General features: G+C 43.2%; 1 protein-coding gene across 1 annotated transcript in view; it reads right to left on the bottom strand.

The window, feature by feature from the left end:
* The window catches only part of PUDP (pseudouridine 5'-phosphatase), a 143,404-nt gene extending 126,477 nt beyond the window's left edge, over positions 1 to 16,927 (bottom strand). Inside the window, exon 1 of the mRNA XM_033950590.1 lies at positions 16,767 to 16,927. Coding sequence (XP_033806481.1) covers positions 16,767 to 16,824 — 58 coding nt within the window. The 5' untranslated portion in view covers positions 16,825 to 16,927. The remainder of the gene's footprint in view (positions 1 to 16,766) is intronic.
* Between the last annotated feature and the right edge of the window lie 651 nt (positions 16,928 to 17,578).

The raw sequence follows: 17,578 nt of genomic DNA, 5'->3' as shown, positions 1-17,578 counted from the left end.
GTGGTTACAACCTAAAAAAAAAAGTATGAAATTAATCCCAATAATAAAACAAGAAAGTGGTTCTATCAAGCCTACCATGTAATATAAATTGCACAAAAGGAAAAGGAAGGAGAAATTTGGGTAAGCGGGAATTTAGGAAGCAAAAGCATGGTGATATACGGAGTTATTCCTCAAATTACAGTTTTTAGGTTTTATTGGCCTGTGTAAACAGCCATGTCTATCTCAGCTTTAAAATTCTTAAAAGAAAGGTTACTACATATGGATAATGGGAGACTGTTCCAGGTAGCTGGTGATAAAAAAATAGAACACCGTGGGCCTTATTCTACAAATGATGCCATAACTTAGGCACCTTGATCACGCCTACTGGTGAATAACTTAATTGCTTTAATTGACATGGTAACTGATTGCATTATTTAAAACCAATTAAGACCTTGTAAAAACAAAAAGTGCCAGAATTGTGCCTACAGTATGGTGGCTAATGGTGCCTAAGATCAAAATATCACATTGACATCCGTGCATATGCGGAGACCCATCTGGCCATGAACCTGAATCTGTCACTTTAGTGGGGGATCCTGTAGGAGGGGAGGTGCGGGAAGAATAGGAGAGACAATGACGAGGAGGAGAGTCGTCGGCTAACTGCATACAGGACGTGCTTCTCGCCGCGAGAGGCACATCCTATAAGCAGTCAGTTGGCGCTGGCATCTCTCCTCCTTATCTGTGTCTTATCGGGGCACACCTAGAATCTGCTGCAGCACACAGTTTGCGAAACACTAATATAAACAAAGAAAATTAATACATATACAAGACAAATACAGCATATAATCAACTTCAGAAAGCAGAAAAGATGTATATAAACATATGACCAATAAGTAATTCCATTAAAAATTGCCAAGAAGTATATGTGTCAATAATTATAATAGTTGGAAAACCATATTGAAGAGTTAAATCGTTACAAATTTTAAACCGAAACAAGTGATTGGAAAACAATGTCAAAACCATTATGTCAGAAAAATATACCGTATTTAAAAAAATACCAGACCAGATGGGTATAGATATCAGTACACAAAAGTACATGCAGACACATTATAAGATATCTGCACATCTGAGAGAAATACAGTATCAGACTATTAATACAGCAAAACATCCACTGGCTGAAAGAGAAAAAAATAAAATACAGTATATAGAAAATATCAAATATATGAATGTACACGTGTATATCCAAAACATATACATTTCCTCGCATACACAAAGCACATAAGCCTTCCCCCACGTGCAAACATTTATATCAAAATGTTCAGTAGTGCAATTTTCAATAACTGTAAAAAGTGTGGCATGATATTCAATGGAAGATAAGTATCAAGCCTGTATTACATGTAGATTTTATTTTTCAGTTATTGTAAGCATACAAAATGCCTACAATTAGGGCAGAATACACATTCTGGAGGGGTACTTGCTATAACCTTAGAATACAGGAAAAACAAATTGAAAGGCTGCTTTGCTTGCCTCCTTTTTTGTTGATGAAGTGAAACATTGAGTCTTTCATAGTCATCTAAGAAAGAGAACAAAACGTATGTACTGATATGCACTCATTTGCCTAAAGGATGATGTAGAGTGACAGTGGCACAGCTGAAAGATGTTGCAAAGTGTAAAAGTGGTTCTTATTGGTATCTACACAGGGGTATTTTCGAGAAAAACGGCCAGAAATTGGGTGGAGAAAATGTCCATTTTTGAAACTGAAGGACGTTCATTTTTTCTTTTCCAAAAAAAATCTATCTAGACCAGGGGTGCCCAACGCGTCGATCGCGATCGACCAGTAGCTCAGGAAGGCAACTCGAGTCGATCGCACTCGTGTTGCCGTCCTGATCTACGGGCCGATCAGCCTTCCTCTCCAGTGTTCTCCCTAGGGCCTTTTAGCTGGGCGGTCCGCCCAGCTGTCATCTGCCGCTGCTGAACATTAAAAAAAAACCGGCTTGGAGATTTCAGCCTCTAGCGAACTTATGCTCCGGGCTCTAACGTGTGCGTGCAGGCTTCTCTTCTCTTCCCTCCGAAACCGGAAGTTATGTCCGGGGAGGGGGGGGAGAAGGGAAGCCTGCACGCACATGTTGAGAGCCCTGAAGCAAGCGTTCGCTACGGGCTAATGCGGGAGACAGGTTAGTGAAGCATTTGTTCTTCTTCCTGCCGGTTCCTGCCTACTTTCTGTTTCCGCGAAGGCAGGACCCGGCAGCATTTCCCCCAACAGCTCGATCGCGATGCTGGTCGGCCGAAGCAGGGAGATGTTGGGGCGGCGTCAGCTTTCGGGCCTGTTTTTGGTGGCGGTTTGGGTCCTGGTCCCCGATGGCAGTGGCTTGGGGGAGGGCAGGGAGAAAGAAAGAAAAAGGGCAAGCAGGGAGACAGAAGGAAAGAAGAGAAACAGAAAAAAAAGAAAGGGAGGCAGAGAGAAAGAAAGGGCAGGGAGAGAGGAAGGAAAAGTTGGGGGAGGGAACAAGGTCTGGAGGAGAGGAAGCATACAGGTTAAAAGAAGGGAAGAAAGATTGGATACACAGTCAGAAGAAGAAAGTGCAACCAGAGACTCATGAAATCACCAGACAAGGTAGGGAAAATGATTTTATTTTAAATTTAGTGATCAAAATGTGTCTGAATTTATATCTGCTGTCTATATTTTACACTAAGGTCCCCTTTTACTAAACCGCAATAGAGGTTTTTAGCGCAGGGAGCCTATGAGTGTCGAGAGCAGCGCTGGGCATTCAGCGCAGCTCCCTGCGCTTAAAAACTGCTATCGTGGTTTAGTAAAAAGGGAGGGGGTATATTTGTCTATTTTTGTATGGTTGTTACTGAGGTGATAGTGCTTAGAGTCATCTGCTTTGACCTCTTTGAAAAACCCTGGAATAGGAATGATGATTAACATTTTCTATGCATACAGTGTGCTTTGTGTTTTTTTAAAATTTTATTGTTGGTAGATCATTTTGACTTGATCATTTAAAAAGTAGCTCGCAAGCCCAAAAAGTGTGGGCACCCCTGATCTAGACATTTTGATCCTAAGTGTATATATTGTTTTTGGCCATTTTTATATGCAAAACGTCCAAAACCAATCCATTTGGCATAGGTAGGTCCACCATCTATAGGGGGCATTGCTGTGAACTTCACATAAAGGGTGCCAGGTACACATCTCACCAGAATCCCCTTACATTGTATACTGTGCCCTCCAAAACATCTTCAAAACCTACTGGACCCACCTGTCTACCATTACAATAGCCCTTATGGCTGCAAGTGTCACCTATATGTAGGTACAGTATGTTTTAGGCAGGTTTTGTTGGACTCAAACTTTCCCCCATAAGTGTTCTAGTTAGGGTGGGATATGGGCCTGGGTCCCCTTCTCTGGAGTCCAATGCATTGACCATCATGCTACTCTAGACACCTGCTTGCTGTTATACTAGGACTGACCATGCTATCTGCAGTTGCATTAAGACAGTACTGTTTCATTCAGATCTGAAAGGGTGGGGGGGGGGTTGAAAATGAGCCTCCTAGTTTCCTTTAGCTTGTTTCTTGCAAACATTTTCGATCCAGGGCACACTAAACCTACTGTCCCCGGCTTGAGACACCCGGAAGGGCGCTGGTGTCGGCATGATGACATCACACGCATGCGTGACATCAGCGTATGCGCAAAGGCCCTTCAAATGGGCCTTATGCCGAGAGGAGAGAAGGGCTGATAGAGAGAAGAGCTGGAGAGAAGGGCCAGCAGAGAAAAGTGCCAGCATTGGGAGATTGCTTACAGGACGTGCTTCTCTTCGTGAGAGGCACATCCTGTAGACAGTCAGCTGGCACTGGCATCTCTCCTCTTCCCCACTGTACTGCGGCACACCTGAAATCGCCGCGGCACACAGTTTGCAATACACTTTTGTAACTAAACAAATAGTTTCAAGTAAAGGAGTATTTATGGAAATCAGTTGCATGCAGCCACCACAGATATCCGTTGGAAATGAAAGAAACTGAGATTCAAGAAAATGCATTAAATGCTGGGCATATAAGACAAGTTTCACACTCATCTGTTTAAGCCAAAAGAGCCACCAATTCAGACTGCAATTGTGAAAGTATATTAAACAAGAAACCACATGCCTTCTGATAAATGGTATGCATATATTGAAATACATACAGCTAAGGAGCGGCAATGCAGGCAAACAGCACTGCACCCTGGAAAATTTTATTGCCTCACTGGCCCAAGACTCTACCAGGTAGCATATTATAAAAATCCTCTGCATTGCCAATTACCACTGACAAATGAGAAAGCTGAACTTTTCTGAAACCAGATGATTGTTAAATTTTGCCTTTTACTTCCAACTCTTGATACAGGCTGAATGATTAATAGTGCTACATACAAAGCTGTTACTCTTGTAGGCGGCCATATACTGGCACAGCTACACTGATGTTTGAGGGCATCTATGAATAAGAGTCCAAACCATCTGAATGTGTTTTTTCTTCCTGCTGCAATAGGAAGGAACCTCTCAACATGTACTAAACAAATCTTTGGTAAGAGATGTTATCATAAGATGATTCATTTCATGTACGAGGAGGAAACAGAGCTAATGGAATTCCTGTACAATACTCTTCTGTCTTTAAGGTGGATTCCAGAGGAGGAAAATCCACTGTCTGGGTAGTCTTCTAGGGTGCACTAACTGAGCTACAAGCACAACGAGGAGTGAGGCAGATAATGGCCCCTTTTTGTTTTGGAGTCCAAAGTAGACGGGAATGATTATCAGTCTTGAGATGCATGTGAGCCTCTCTGGGCAGGAGTAAAGTCAGTGAATTGAGAAGGCGTCGATATCTATCTATCTATAAATAAAATCAAGAAGTGCTGTTACAACTAGCTGATTTTCATGAAACTTCTTGCCAGAACTTTGTAATCCAATGTAAGAAAATAGAATATAACATTTCTTACATATTTACCCAGTTTCATTCTCTATACATTGCAACTGAACTAAAGGTTTTCCAGTGGCTACCTAAAATTGACTCAATCTTATTTTCAGAGGCCCCTGTAATTCCTATTTTATTTGCAACGCTTTCCTTAATCAAAAGCACTAGAAGGAAAGATTAGGTTGTTTACTTGGTAATCTTCTTTCTATTAGACAGACACACTTTCAAGATCCTCCATGGCATCCTTCCACCATTAATTCCGCTTTCTTGGAACTTCTCAAATCCCAATACCATCAGACCCACCCAAAAATCAAAATTATCCTTCCCCTCATTAAAAGGCATTACCCTCCCAGGAACACTGGGGACTTCCCTCCTCTTTAGACTCACCGAGCTCTGGAACAACCTTTCCTCCCCTCTTCGGAACCTGAATGCTCTTCAACCCTTCCGTAAACATCTGAAAACCTGGCTTTTCTCAAAAATATAACACTTCCTCCTCATCTGACATCCTAGCCCTCTAACTTCCTTCTCTCCTCCTTCATCTTCTCCTTCATCTAGCCCTTTCCTGGAGTTCCTTTCTCATTACAATTCCTGTAAACCGTGCCGAGCTCCACGACCATGGAGATGGTGCGGTATACAAACCTAAGGTTTAGTTTAGTATTTATTCAATTTTCTATACCGTTCTCTCAGGAGAGCTCAGAACGGTTTACATGAATTTATTCAGATACTCAAGCATTTTTCCCTATCTGACCCGGTGGGCTCACAATCTATCTAGTATACCTGGGGCAATGGGGGGATTAAGTGACTTACCCAGGGTCACAAGGTGTAGCGTGGGTTTGAACCCACAACCCCAGGGTGCTGAGGCTATAACTTTAACCACTGTGCCACAACCTTCGAGTAGTCATGAGAATTATTGTAGAGATTCTTATTAGCATTCTTTTGCTCTTCCATATCTCTGGGCTGTCCTCCAATTCTTCAGTTCGTACCAAAGCAGATAGTCAGCCTAGAGAGGAAACAGAATAGGGAGGGGTATGGGTACTCTCCTGAGAAACACATGCATTCTGCTCATATCATTGACATATAACAGATAAAACAAAAACATTTTCAATAATAACAAGGTGAAAACAAACAAGTCACCAACCAGAGTGCAACCTGCATTAAGAGTGTGGGAGATTCATCAGATATCCCTAGATTCTTCAAAGTGGCAGTCATGTCCTCTATCCTTGTCAATGCTAGATAAAGGAAAGAAACAAGATGTCCAGATTCCCTGACATATTCAAGGTAGTAAGGTAGTATAGGTTTCAGAAATAATGTGTCTGTCTATTCGAAAGAGTAACGATGTAAGAACCTAATCTTTACTTCTAGTGTGACAGACACATTATAACTGAACCTTCAGGACGTATCAAAGCAGTCCCCAGAGCCTAGGGTGGGACAGATGAGCCTGCTGACAGAATGGATGATCCGAATGCAGAGTCCTTTTCAGCCGCTATATCCATCCTGTAAAACTTCGTGAACATAGAGACCAGGTGGCCGCTCTACAGATATTTTTCTAGAGATACCGCAAAAGATTCCGCCCATGAAGAAGCCACACTTCTAGTAGAATGTGCCTTTATAGATATAGATTGTCACTTTCCACTACCAACATAGGCTGAAGAGATGGCCATATGGATCCATCTAGAAATGGTCAGCTTCGAGGCTAATCAGCCTTTACGGACAGTACTCGCAAGTATGAAGAGATGATCTGACAGTTGAAATTAATTTGTAACCTCCAGATGCTGCATTAATACTCTGTGCACATCCAACAATTTCAGCATTTTATCACTCTTCCTCAATCCTGATGGTGTGAAATCAGGCAATCACACTTTTTGATTGATATGAAAGCTGGAGACTACTTTGAGAAAGAAAGATGGTACTGTGCACAATACCACACCTGAATCCAAAATTCTGAAGAAGGGATCTCTGCATGACAATGCCGGCAATTTCGATATTCATCAAGCTGAAGTAATCGCCACCAAAAACACCATTTTGACTGGAAAAAACCCACTAAAGAAGCTTGCTCTAGAGGTTCATAGAGCACTCTAGCTAGCGCCCATAGGACCAGATTAAGACTCTATGCTGGAGGACAGAGGAACAAAAGAGCCATTCAAAAACCTGGCCACATCTGGATATGCGGCTATGGTGACCTTATTAACCAAACACGAGAGCCACATAATCTGAACTTTCAAGGAGCCAACCACTGGGCCTTTTTCCAGTCCTTCCAGCAGGAAGGCAAGCACCTGGATGTTCTGAACCTTTACCTGTCCCCTTATATTGATTTTGGATGTTTTCATGTTTGTATGTCATAGACCTATGCTATTATTTGAATTGCGTTCTTTACTTCCTAAATTTTTGAACTGTAAACTGATTTGGCCTGTGTATCATATATGGTGGTATGAGAACATCTCTTATAAACACATTAGATTACTGCAGAATAATAATTATTAAAAATTAAGAACTTTTCTTTATTGCATTTAAAGTGTGATTTCAATTATTCATTATTACAATGAAGGATAGTAGCAAAGTTGTGTATGAAAGATAGTAAATCTCAAAATGTTCAAAAGTATTTCATTTTATTTTTATTTGTTACCCACTTAACACCAAAGCAGTTTACAAAAAAACATTAATTTGTTTTTAATATCCTTAAACTGAAGGCACATAACCCCTGAAACAATTTCTCCCAATTAGACTCTTGAATATGAATATTAAGCACAATTTATTATGAACCCTGTTCTGTGCAGAAGAGGTTGAGGAGAGACCACTAGCAACAGGAGAGATTAAAACCTGCTTGTCGAACAGTAGGGTTTATTCACAGGTTCTGACTTCTACCCATCTTTCCACTCAGCCGCCAGCCACATCAAAGGATTCATGTTTCTTCAAAGTGGAGAAATAGTAACCTGGGCAATTACAGACAAATGTAGGCGATGTCTCATGTTGTTGACTCCTGTCCACTGAACCAACAAAATAGAAGTTTAGCAGGACTTCATAGAGCAGTGTCTTGAAAACCTTTTGAAGCTGTGGCACATTAAACTCCGGACCACTTCTGAAGGGTGCGGACGTCGACACAATGATGTCATGTGCATGTGTAACATCATCACATCAATGTTTGCGCATGTGCAGAGGCCCTCCAGATGGGCCCTGAGCTTGCTATTACGATGTCAGTGTGTATGGGGGGGGGGTGCGAGAGGAGGAGAGGCGCTAGCACCAACTGACTGCGAGAGGCACATCCTATAGGCAGTCAGCTGGTGCCTCTCTTCCTCACCGGCATCTCATGGCACTCCTGGAATCTCGCGTGCCGCAGCACACAGTCTGCAATACACTGTCATAGAGCAAAAGATGCTGCTACTGACTGGCTACACATGGCACCACTTGCACATAATAACAAGCAGCCTGAATAACAGTTGTTGATTTGGATGTAGTTTATAAAATTATTCTTCATGTTACCATATATACTAGAATATAAACCGATCCAAATATAAACCGAGGTGACTCAAAAAGGAGAAAAAAAGGCTGACTCAAATATAAACCGAGATTAGAAATTTGTGTGTTCCTGGTGAGACGGTCTACAAAAACTAGACATCTTGCCATAAGTTTTAACAAATTTTTTAAAAACTTTAAATAACGTATATACTTAAATATAAACCGATCCAAATATAAACCGAGGTAACCTTCCCCCCCCCCCAAAAAAAGGAGGAAAAAAGATTGACTTGAATATAAACCAATGGTTTACCATATATTTAAGGGCAGAAGCGACCTCTCCTCCCTCCCTGGTGGCCTTTTTGCTGGCTCTGCAGCCAGCCAATCTGCCCCCTTTCCTGAAATGGCCCCCCTCCCAGACCCACAGCAGGCCTGCAGTACTGCCCTAGTGGTCCAGTGTACAAGCAAACAGACAGACAATTAGTCTGCCCCTCTTCCCAGACCCACAGCAGGTCTCCAGTACTTCCCTGGTGGTCCAGTGGAGTGGGGAACCGGAGCTGCCTTCAATACCTCTTTCCCGGCGACTTTGTGCAAGTAGCCCACCTCTCCCCTTCCCTCCTGGTCCCCCTGCAGGTCTACCTTTGGTCCCCGGTGGTCCAGCAGTGAGACGGCGCAGGAGCAATCCCTTTTACGCTCCTGCCCGGCAGTCTCTGTAGTGAAAAAATGACTGCTGCAAGATCCTGCAGCAAACTTCATAAGACTTGCTGGATCAGTATACAGCATCGGTGGCAGAAGCTTTTCTTCAAAACTGAACGGATAAGCAGGGCGAGGGGGGGTCACGAAGGGGAACAGCATGGATCATCTTGGGACTGGGAGGATAACTGTTCCAGCGTACATTGGGGGAGAGGCGCCGGGGGGAGGGGGATTAAAGGGAAGACAGCAGGCTCAGTGATAATGTAGTAGCTGAACTATAAACCAAGACCCCCCTTTTTGGGGCAATTTTTGGCCCAAAAATCTCATTTTATATTTGAGTATACAGTCAAACCTTGGTTTGCAAGTGTTTTACAAGACAAGCAAAACACTCAAGCAAATCGTGCCTCGCAAAGTGAGCATTGACTCGATTTGCAAGCCCACCCCCGAGAACCGGCATCGCCCCCCTCCCCCCGCCTGCGAACGTCCCTCCCCCCCGCAAGAACCAGCATCGCCCGCCCGCCCAAACACAAACCCTTACCCGAGAGCCAGAAGGCCTTGAGCATGCGCAGATGGTCAAGGCCCAGCCCAACGGCAAGAGGCAGGATCTGCAGGATCTTCAGGCACTGGTATGTCCTGTGGATTGGTGCTGTAGTGGGGTTTGGGTGGGCAGGCACGGGGGGGGGGCGTTCGCAGGAGGGGAGCAATGCCGGTTCTTGGGTGGGGGTGGTAGAAGCATGCTAGTGGCCTCGGGGGTGGGATGTGTGGAAGCGAGCAGCGCCGGTGGCCTCAGGGGTGTGGGGGTAGAAACCAATCAAGCGAGTTTCCCTTACTTCCTATGGGGAAATCGCTTTGATATACGAGCACTTTGGTTTACGAGCATGCTTCTGGAACGAATTATGCTCGCAAACCAAGCAACCACTGTATATGGTATGTAACCCCTACAGATAAAAGCAATACTTGCTCATTGGAAAAGACTGCTAAGAATATTTTCCCTATTGGTACATAATGGCTCATTTTAATCACTACTTTTACCACAAACTGCTAAAAATCTTTCTTCCTGTACCTATTATTTCTACACCCAAACAAGATATTACTTTGTATATCTTTATTATAAAAAGAGAATCCATTACAAAAAAAATATACTAATAATAATAAAAAAAAGACTACTGGAGAGGTTACATTATTAAAACTTTAAATTCTGTTTCAAGCTGCCTTAGTTTTCAGTTTTCTAATCTGTAAGAAGAAAATTCATGGGCTAAAATTTAAATGTTTTGTTTCTGTGCAGAAAGAAAATACTCCCTTTCATAAACCTGACCTAAGAGGCACTGATTTCTCTCTCAGTATTTATATTGTTAAAATACCAGATGATGGCAGATAAATATAAAAATGACCCATTCATTTTGCCCAGCAAGGAGGTTAAGGTCCAGAATACTATTTCATGTAGCCTAATCGCCTGCTAGCATGCCTTTGTCTAGGGCTGCAATGCATGCAGTTTACCTCCCTAAGCCTTTAGGTACAAATGCTATATCAGTGCTGTTTGGAGCTGAGGCCAAGGCTGATGCAAACATTAGGCAAGACTACAATGGGATATCAAAAAGCAGCTGAAGTCACTATTACTGCTACTACTATTTATCATTTCTATAGCTTTACTAGATGCACGCAGAGCTATACATAAAACATATATAAGATAGTACCTGATCAACAAAGCTCAAAATCTATTCAAAGCCGACAAAAAGGACAAATAAGAACATAAGAATTGCCATACTGGGACAACCCAAGGCCTATCAAGCCAGTATCCTGTTTCCAACAGTGACCAACCCAGGTTCCAAGTACCTAGCTAGATTATCCTAGGAATAAGCAGTGGATTTCCCCAAGTTATCATGGAAATGATTAAAACAGACATGGGCAGTGAAAAGGCAGCCACAAAAAGGCGGGCTTTTAGCCTACATTTGAATATAGCCAGAGATTGAGCTTCAAGAGGAAAATGCCTACTGTCCCACTTGTAGGAAAACAACTGAATCCCCAAGTGGGTTATGAATCCCCAAGTGGGTTATGAATTCCCCAAGCGGGTTATGAATTCCCCAAGCAGTCTCGCGATTGGGGATGCATAACCCACTTCTCCAGGAATAGAACGGGATTGTACAAGAAGAAAGGATTCGATTCCCTGGAACTGTGGGCCTCAACTAAATTCTTGGTGCTTAGTAGCCCTTTCAATGCAATGACCACAAAAAAATGTGTGCTTCGATTGAATTATTTTTCCTTTGGAGTCCACCTTGAAGATTTTTAGGAGGATTTTTGATGTGTCTTACATTTGAACCCAAACTCAGACAATTGTGGTTAAAGTTAGGTTATTATGGAAACTCAAAGGAAGAAAACTGGCGAGAAAGGAGGCATAGCAGCCCAACACTACAATAACACAGGGCAGCAACTGAAGTAGGGTGTTCAATGAAAAGCCAAGTCTGAGTTAGAGCAAGGAGAAAGAAAGCATAAGTGATACTGAGGTCATGAATGTAGGCAAGTTTGTTGGAAACAGAGCAGACATTCCACAAAGCACATGAAAAAGGCAGAGGAGGATGAGGAAGGAGAAGAACAGAAATAAGATTGGAGAGGTTGTGGGGTATCCTGTGTATGGCAAGAATTGATTGGGACTGATATCAGGCAGCAGAAGGAGGAGCAAGAGAGCAATAATAATAATAATAAGTTTATTTACCGCAGGACCATGAAATTCTATGCGGTTTACAATGATTAAAAAATGTTAAAGATTGAGTAGTACTAACAGAGTTAAAGTTTAGCGGTCAGTTATTGTGGGGAAAGATTGTGCAGTGCAGCTGCCTACGTACTTTAGGAACAGATATGTTTTTAGGTGTTTCCTAAATTCCCCATAAGTATTCGCAAGCATAAGTAATTGTTTCAGATCTTTACCCCATAATGCTGCCCGATATGAGAAGAGATGTTGATGATATCTTTTAAATTTACATCCTCTAACCAGTAGGGAAACATAATTCAAGTTTGAGCTTCTCATATATTGATTGGTTGAGAAAGAGAAAAGGTCAGTTATATATCTGGGGGTTAGGCCAAAAAGTACCTTAAAGCAGAAACATCCATAGTTAAGAGTACAGAGAAGAGTACAGGAAACATGATGCTATGCTATGCTGTGCTGTGCAGTGCTAAAATGTCTTATATTCCACAATTTCTCTCTGTGGATTTCAGCAAGAAAGAAAACATATATTAAAAATTATATAAAATATCTAAGAAGCCCAGTTTTCAAACAGATAAGTTTTCAGCCTTTTACGGAATAAGCAGTACAAAGGTGCCGATCTAATTTACACAGGAATGTCATTTCAAATTCTTGCTCCGAGATAATAAAAAAGTTAATTGATGATAATTATTTTACATTTTTCAAGGTTAGAAAAAAAAAGTACAGTAGACTCTCAGTTAACTGGCACCCATGGGGATTGACAGATGATGGATAAATATAGTTTCTGGTTGCTTAAGAGTTACTATTAAAAATAGGCCTAACTAATAATATACCCCATACTATGCCATACTATAAACTATTCCAGACAAACTACCAGACATCTGGTAGGCAAAGTGTTGGTGTACTCAAGTGTGTCGTGCCAAGTTTACACTTACATTTCTACCAGAAATTGATTTTATTTTCATTTTTATTTAAAGTATTACACTATTTCTTAGATTTTCTTTTCTGGTTGCTTGAGAGTTCTGGTTAAAAGAATTCTGGTTAACAGAGAGTCTACTGTATATTATTTCTTTCAGATCTAACATTTTTATCAATAGAAAAGGGACATTGACCTACCCAGGATTTAAAAACAAGCTAGTTAACTAATGAAAATGAGATGCACTCAAACAAAATGAGAATGGATGAATGAAAGGAAGAAAAAGTTGAAGCTTGAGAGCTAAGGTAAAGCCAAAATGGATGGTAAAGTGATGAAAACAGAAAGTGGGCAATGCAGTCTTGAGATATGCAGTAGTTTGAGATGGGAAATAAGATTGGGAAGAAACAATATCAAGAGAAAGTGTACTGGAGCCCTAAGAAATAAGAGAAAAGAAAATACAATCACAGCACCTGGTAGGCAGTCAGTGGGAGCACTAGGTAGTATGAGCAACCAGATGGAATGAGGAGGACCTGCCAGTCACCCCAGAGAATGCTGGAAGGAATATGTAAATGAGCTGCAAGACCTCCCCAGCATCTGGAAGGTAACCAATGGGAGTGCTATGATGTAGAAGGAAACAAAGCAACAGTGTTTAGCAGTCAAACTCAAAAGATCACCATCCTATATTTTCATGCACAGGAATTTCAAAATAAGCCAATTAATCAGACTTTTGGAAAATGCTCTCAATTAGAATATACTAAATAAAGCTCAGTATTAAAATTTACATTTATGCATTTTTACAGTAGTGTTCTGAGATGCAGAGGTGATCATGATTGTTGTGTTTACTGAAAGCTCAGAGGGATTACTATGGGCCTTGAAATTACCACTTCAGGGAGGCCTAAGGCACCCAATACTTTTGCACCAGCACTACCTCAGCTGCTCAATGCTTGGTTCCTATTCTTCTGCCTTTTAGGCATTCTCTGATAAGCTTGGAGCACCATAGATGAACTATTTAGCAGAATGATTGTTCTCTAATATTTTTGGGTTTCTTCTGTCTAGGATTATCAGACATCCAGATTTACCCGGACAAGTCCTCTTTTTAGAGGACTGTCCAGGCAGCTTTTTAAAACTCGGCACTTTGTCCAGGTTTTGAGACAGGTTAGTTTTACCCAACTGCGCATGTGCAGATGTGATGCAGTGACATCATACACATGTGTGCATTTGTGTGATGTCATCATGTTGTATCTGCACATGTGCAGATGCACTCTACACTTGGTCCAAAAAGACGAGGTTTGCATGGGGCTGGGGGAGGGCCACACATCCTCTTTTTCCAGATGCAAAATCTAGTAACCCTACTTCTGTCCTTATCCAAATCCACTTCCTCTATTATCTACACATAAATTCTAAGCCCAGCAGATAAAAATAATGTACATTTATAAACTGATACTATTCACTGAAGTCTTGGCACTACAAGAAATTGATGATGCACACTTGACTGTTTCTACTATAAGTTTTGTTCAGATGACTGAAGTTGACAACCAAGAAAACAGTGGGGGTGATACTGTTAAGCTCAGTGTCTGCCTCCCGCAGATCTGACAACACCCCACTTGAGGCTAGATTCACTAAGCAAACCAATTGTGTACTGATCAGCTTGCGACTCTTTTACAATCAAATTTCCATCCGGCATGATTCACTTACCTCTCCTGCGATCCGCTTCGAATCCGTGCATGCAAATGAGATAAAACGCATGCAAATTGGACAGCGACCCAATTCACTACACAAAATTTTGGATGCGACTGGGCTGGCCGATCACCTGAAGAAGCAACTGCTAGGGACCAGTCGAAAACGTCTTTCCCACTGTAAGCCTTGCTCTCTGCCCTGCAATCTCTCCTGCCTGCTCGCCCTGAATGCTGCCTTGCTCTGCCTCGATCTTCCCTGAATTTCTCCTGCCACATCGTCGTTTTCCTGCCCTTCCCCGAAGCTCTCCTGCCCTTCCCCGCCCAGCGAGCCCCTAGTTTTAACCCATGGGTTAAAACCATGGGCTCCCTGGCCTATGTAAAAAAGCTGCACTGCCCCGAAGTCCCGCTGCCCTGCACTGCCCTTCCCCATCCTGCGAGCCCGTGGTTTTAACTCACGAGTTTAAAGCGGGTTAAAACTACGTGCTCGCAGAGCTCAAAACTACTAAAAAAAAAAACAAAAAGATTGTGGGTCCGATGGACCAAAGTTGGGAGCAGGAGGGGTACTCGGTCCCTCCTGCCCCTTAGGCTCACCAACCCCTCAGCCGAGCCAGGCCAGAACCCCTCCCCCCCAAAATCCAAGTTGGGAGCAGGAGGGGTGCTCGATCCCTCCTGCTCTTAGGCCTCCCACCCCCGGTCGGCCCAAGCAGTGGGGACCGTCCCACCCACCCCGGTACCTGTAAAATAGTTGGGAGCAGGAGGGGTGCCCGTTCCAAAATCTTTGGGAGCAGGAGGAAACTCCTCCTACTCCTACTCTGCTGTCCGCCACCGCCCCGCCCCGGTGCATCATCTGATGCACGGGGAGAGGCCTAAAGGAGGAGTCCTCCAAAACAATGGCCAATCAGGGACTTCCTTAGACTCCTCCCTAAGGAAGTCCATGATTGGCTGAGGTGCCCCTGCGCCTCCAAAGGGAGGAGCCTGAGGCGCTTCAGCCAATCAGTGCCTTAGGCCTCTCCCCATGCATCAGATGATGCGCCTGGGCGGCCTAAGGTCATTAATGGGCGGCGGCGGGCAGCAGTGTAGAAGCAGGAGGAGTTTCCTCCTGCTCCCGAAGATTTTGGAGCGGCGTAGGAGCAGGAGGAGGGTTCGGGCACCCCCTCCTGCTCCTGAAGATGTTGGGGAGCCTTGCCCAAGGAGCAGGAGGGACCAGGCACCCCTCCTACTCCCAACTATTTTACAGGTACCGGGGTGGGTGGGCCGGGCCTGACCAGGACCGGGCCAGGGGGTGGGAGACCTAGGAGCAGGAGGGACTGAGCACCCCTCCTGCTCACAACTTTTTACTGCCAGGGGTGGGCCGTGCTGGTCTGCAAAGGGGGAGGGCGAGGGCTGTGCTGCATGCATGCAGCATTAAAAAAAAACAAAAAAAAAACACGTTGATGGCAGGAGGGAGTTGGTATCCCTCCTGGTTTCCTGCTTTTTCTCTAAGGGGTGGGGGGCGGGCATGGAAGAGCAGCGCAGGCAGGAGAGATTGGGGCCTGGGGAGTTGTCGGGCAGATCTCTCTTGTCTGCTTCCGGATTCTCCTGCTCTCTGTCGCGGTTCTCCGCAGTGCAGGCCCACTTTAAAACCACGGGCTTGCACTGCAGGGAAAGGCAGCAGAGAGCAGGAGAGTCCAGAAGTAGGCAAGAGAGATCTGGGCTGGGCTGAGCCCTGACAGCAGTGACAGGAGGCTGCTTCTCCTGTCACAACTGTTAGGGTGTGAGCATGAGCGGGATCGCTCTGGCCGTGGGTAGGGGGCGTGCTAACGATCGTCCCCATTTGCATGCAGGCCTTTACTGAATCAGTCCGCTGGCATTTAATAGGAAACGAATCGTGCACAGTTTGGACGTTTAGTGAATCCTGCCCTTGGTTGACATCCCTGATTAGCACTAGGCTGGACATCTCATTTACTTTGGAATATTAAAATTGTATCTCAAAGAAACTCTTTGAGTCATACTACAGTAACAAAAATTGGGAAACATGATCATGCAGATAGATAATTAGAAAAGGACAATTCACCAACTTAGATTTTTTTTTTTCTTCCGTCGAGCTATTTGCAAATCTCCAACAACAAAGCTAGAAATAACTCGGTGACATGAGAAATTGTTATAACTTTAAAAAATAGCGGCATGGAGAAATGTTATCAGCATTGCCAGTTATTTCCAAGCTGGCAAAAAAACAAAACAAAAAAAAAACACCTTGTGATTTTAACTACTTCCCAAAATATGAATCGTTCAATGACAACTAAGGAACCAACCACTTTTGACATTTTTTTCAACTGCGGAACACTACAAAGAAAATATTTTACAACTCAGCCCTCAAAGAAAATGAAAGCAATTCAATGAATGGGTGTACTACAAAACATAACAAAAGCGAAGAGAGGCTACAAACCCAGCAAAAGACCATCCATGTCAAAGATTACATGGGTAACGGGCTGCAATAGTGCCATATTGCTCTCTCCCTCCCTGCTGCTGGTTTCAAGCTCCACCGTACTGACAAGTTAGGTGCACTGTGCACCTAGCTCACACTTCCGGCTCGTAGAAGGGGTGGGGCAGGAGCCAGGCAGTCTCTGTGCAATCCAAACCTCATTCTAGTGCTCCAATTGCCTCTCTAGTAATGTGTTCCAAGTCTCATTCTGGTGCTCCAATAGTCTTTCAATGTGTGTTGCAAGCCTCACTCTGGGTTGTCAGTTTCAGTTTCCTTTTCATAGGTTTAGGTTTAGGTTTAGAATGTTTTGATGTTCGATTTGTCTTCAAGGAAAGATTTTAGAGACAGAATAACAGGATAAACTGGGTTATTTTTCCTACATAAAAAGTTGCTGGTCTCGAGAAAATAAAAGAAAGCTGGATATGCATCTTGGTATAGATTTGTTTTATGGATTGGGTTACTTCATTCCACTTTTAAGTACAGTATATTCCGTTTTCCTCAGCATGTTCAAAGAAAAGATCTTTTGATTCATTCCCTTTTAAGTAGACTCCACCTTCTGAATCCTTTCTGTTGCAGGCTGCAGTACCATCGGTTCTTAACTGCTGACACCCTTATAAGTAGGATTGCTATTCCTCCTGGGAGTTCAGGTTTCACATAAGGTTGGCTTCCATGCTATTGTTATCTATTCTAGAAAAGAGGAGAGTGTGTCACAGTGGTTAAAACTGCAGCCTCAGTACCCTGAAGTTGTGGGTTCAAATCCATGCTGCTCCTTGTGA

Source organism: Geotrypetes seraphini, chromosome 6 (assembly GCF_902459505.1).
Source record: "Geotrypetes seraphini chromosome 6, aGeoSer1.1, whole genome shotgun sequence".
NCBI lineage: Eukaryota > Metazoa > Chordata > Amphibia > Gymnophiona > Dermophiidae > Geotrypetes > Geotrypetes seraphini.
Note: the sequence above shows the minus strand (reverse complement) of the source record. Positions and strands in the feature narration are given on the sequence as shown.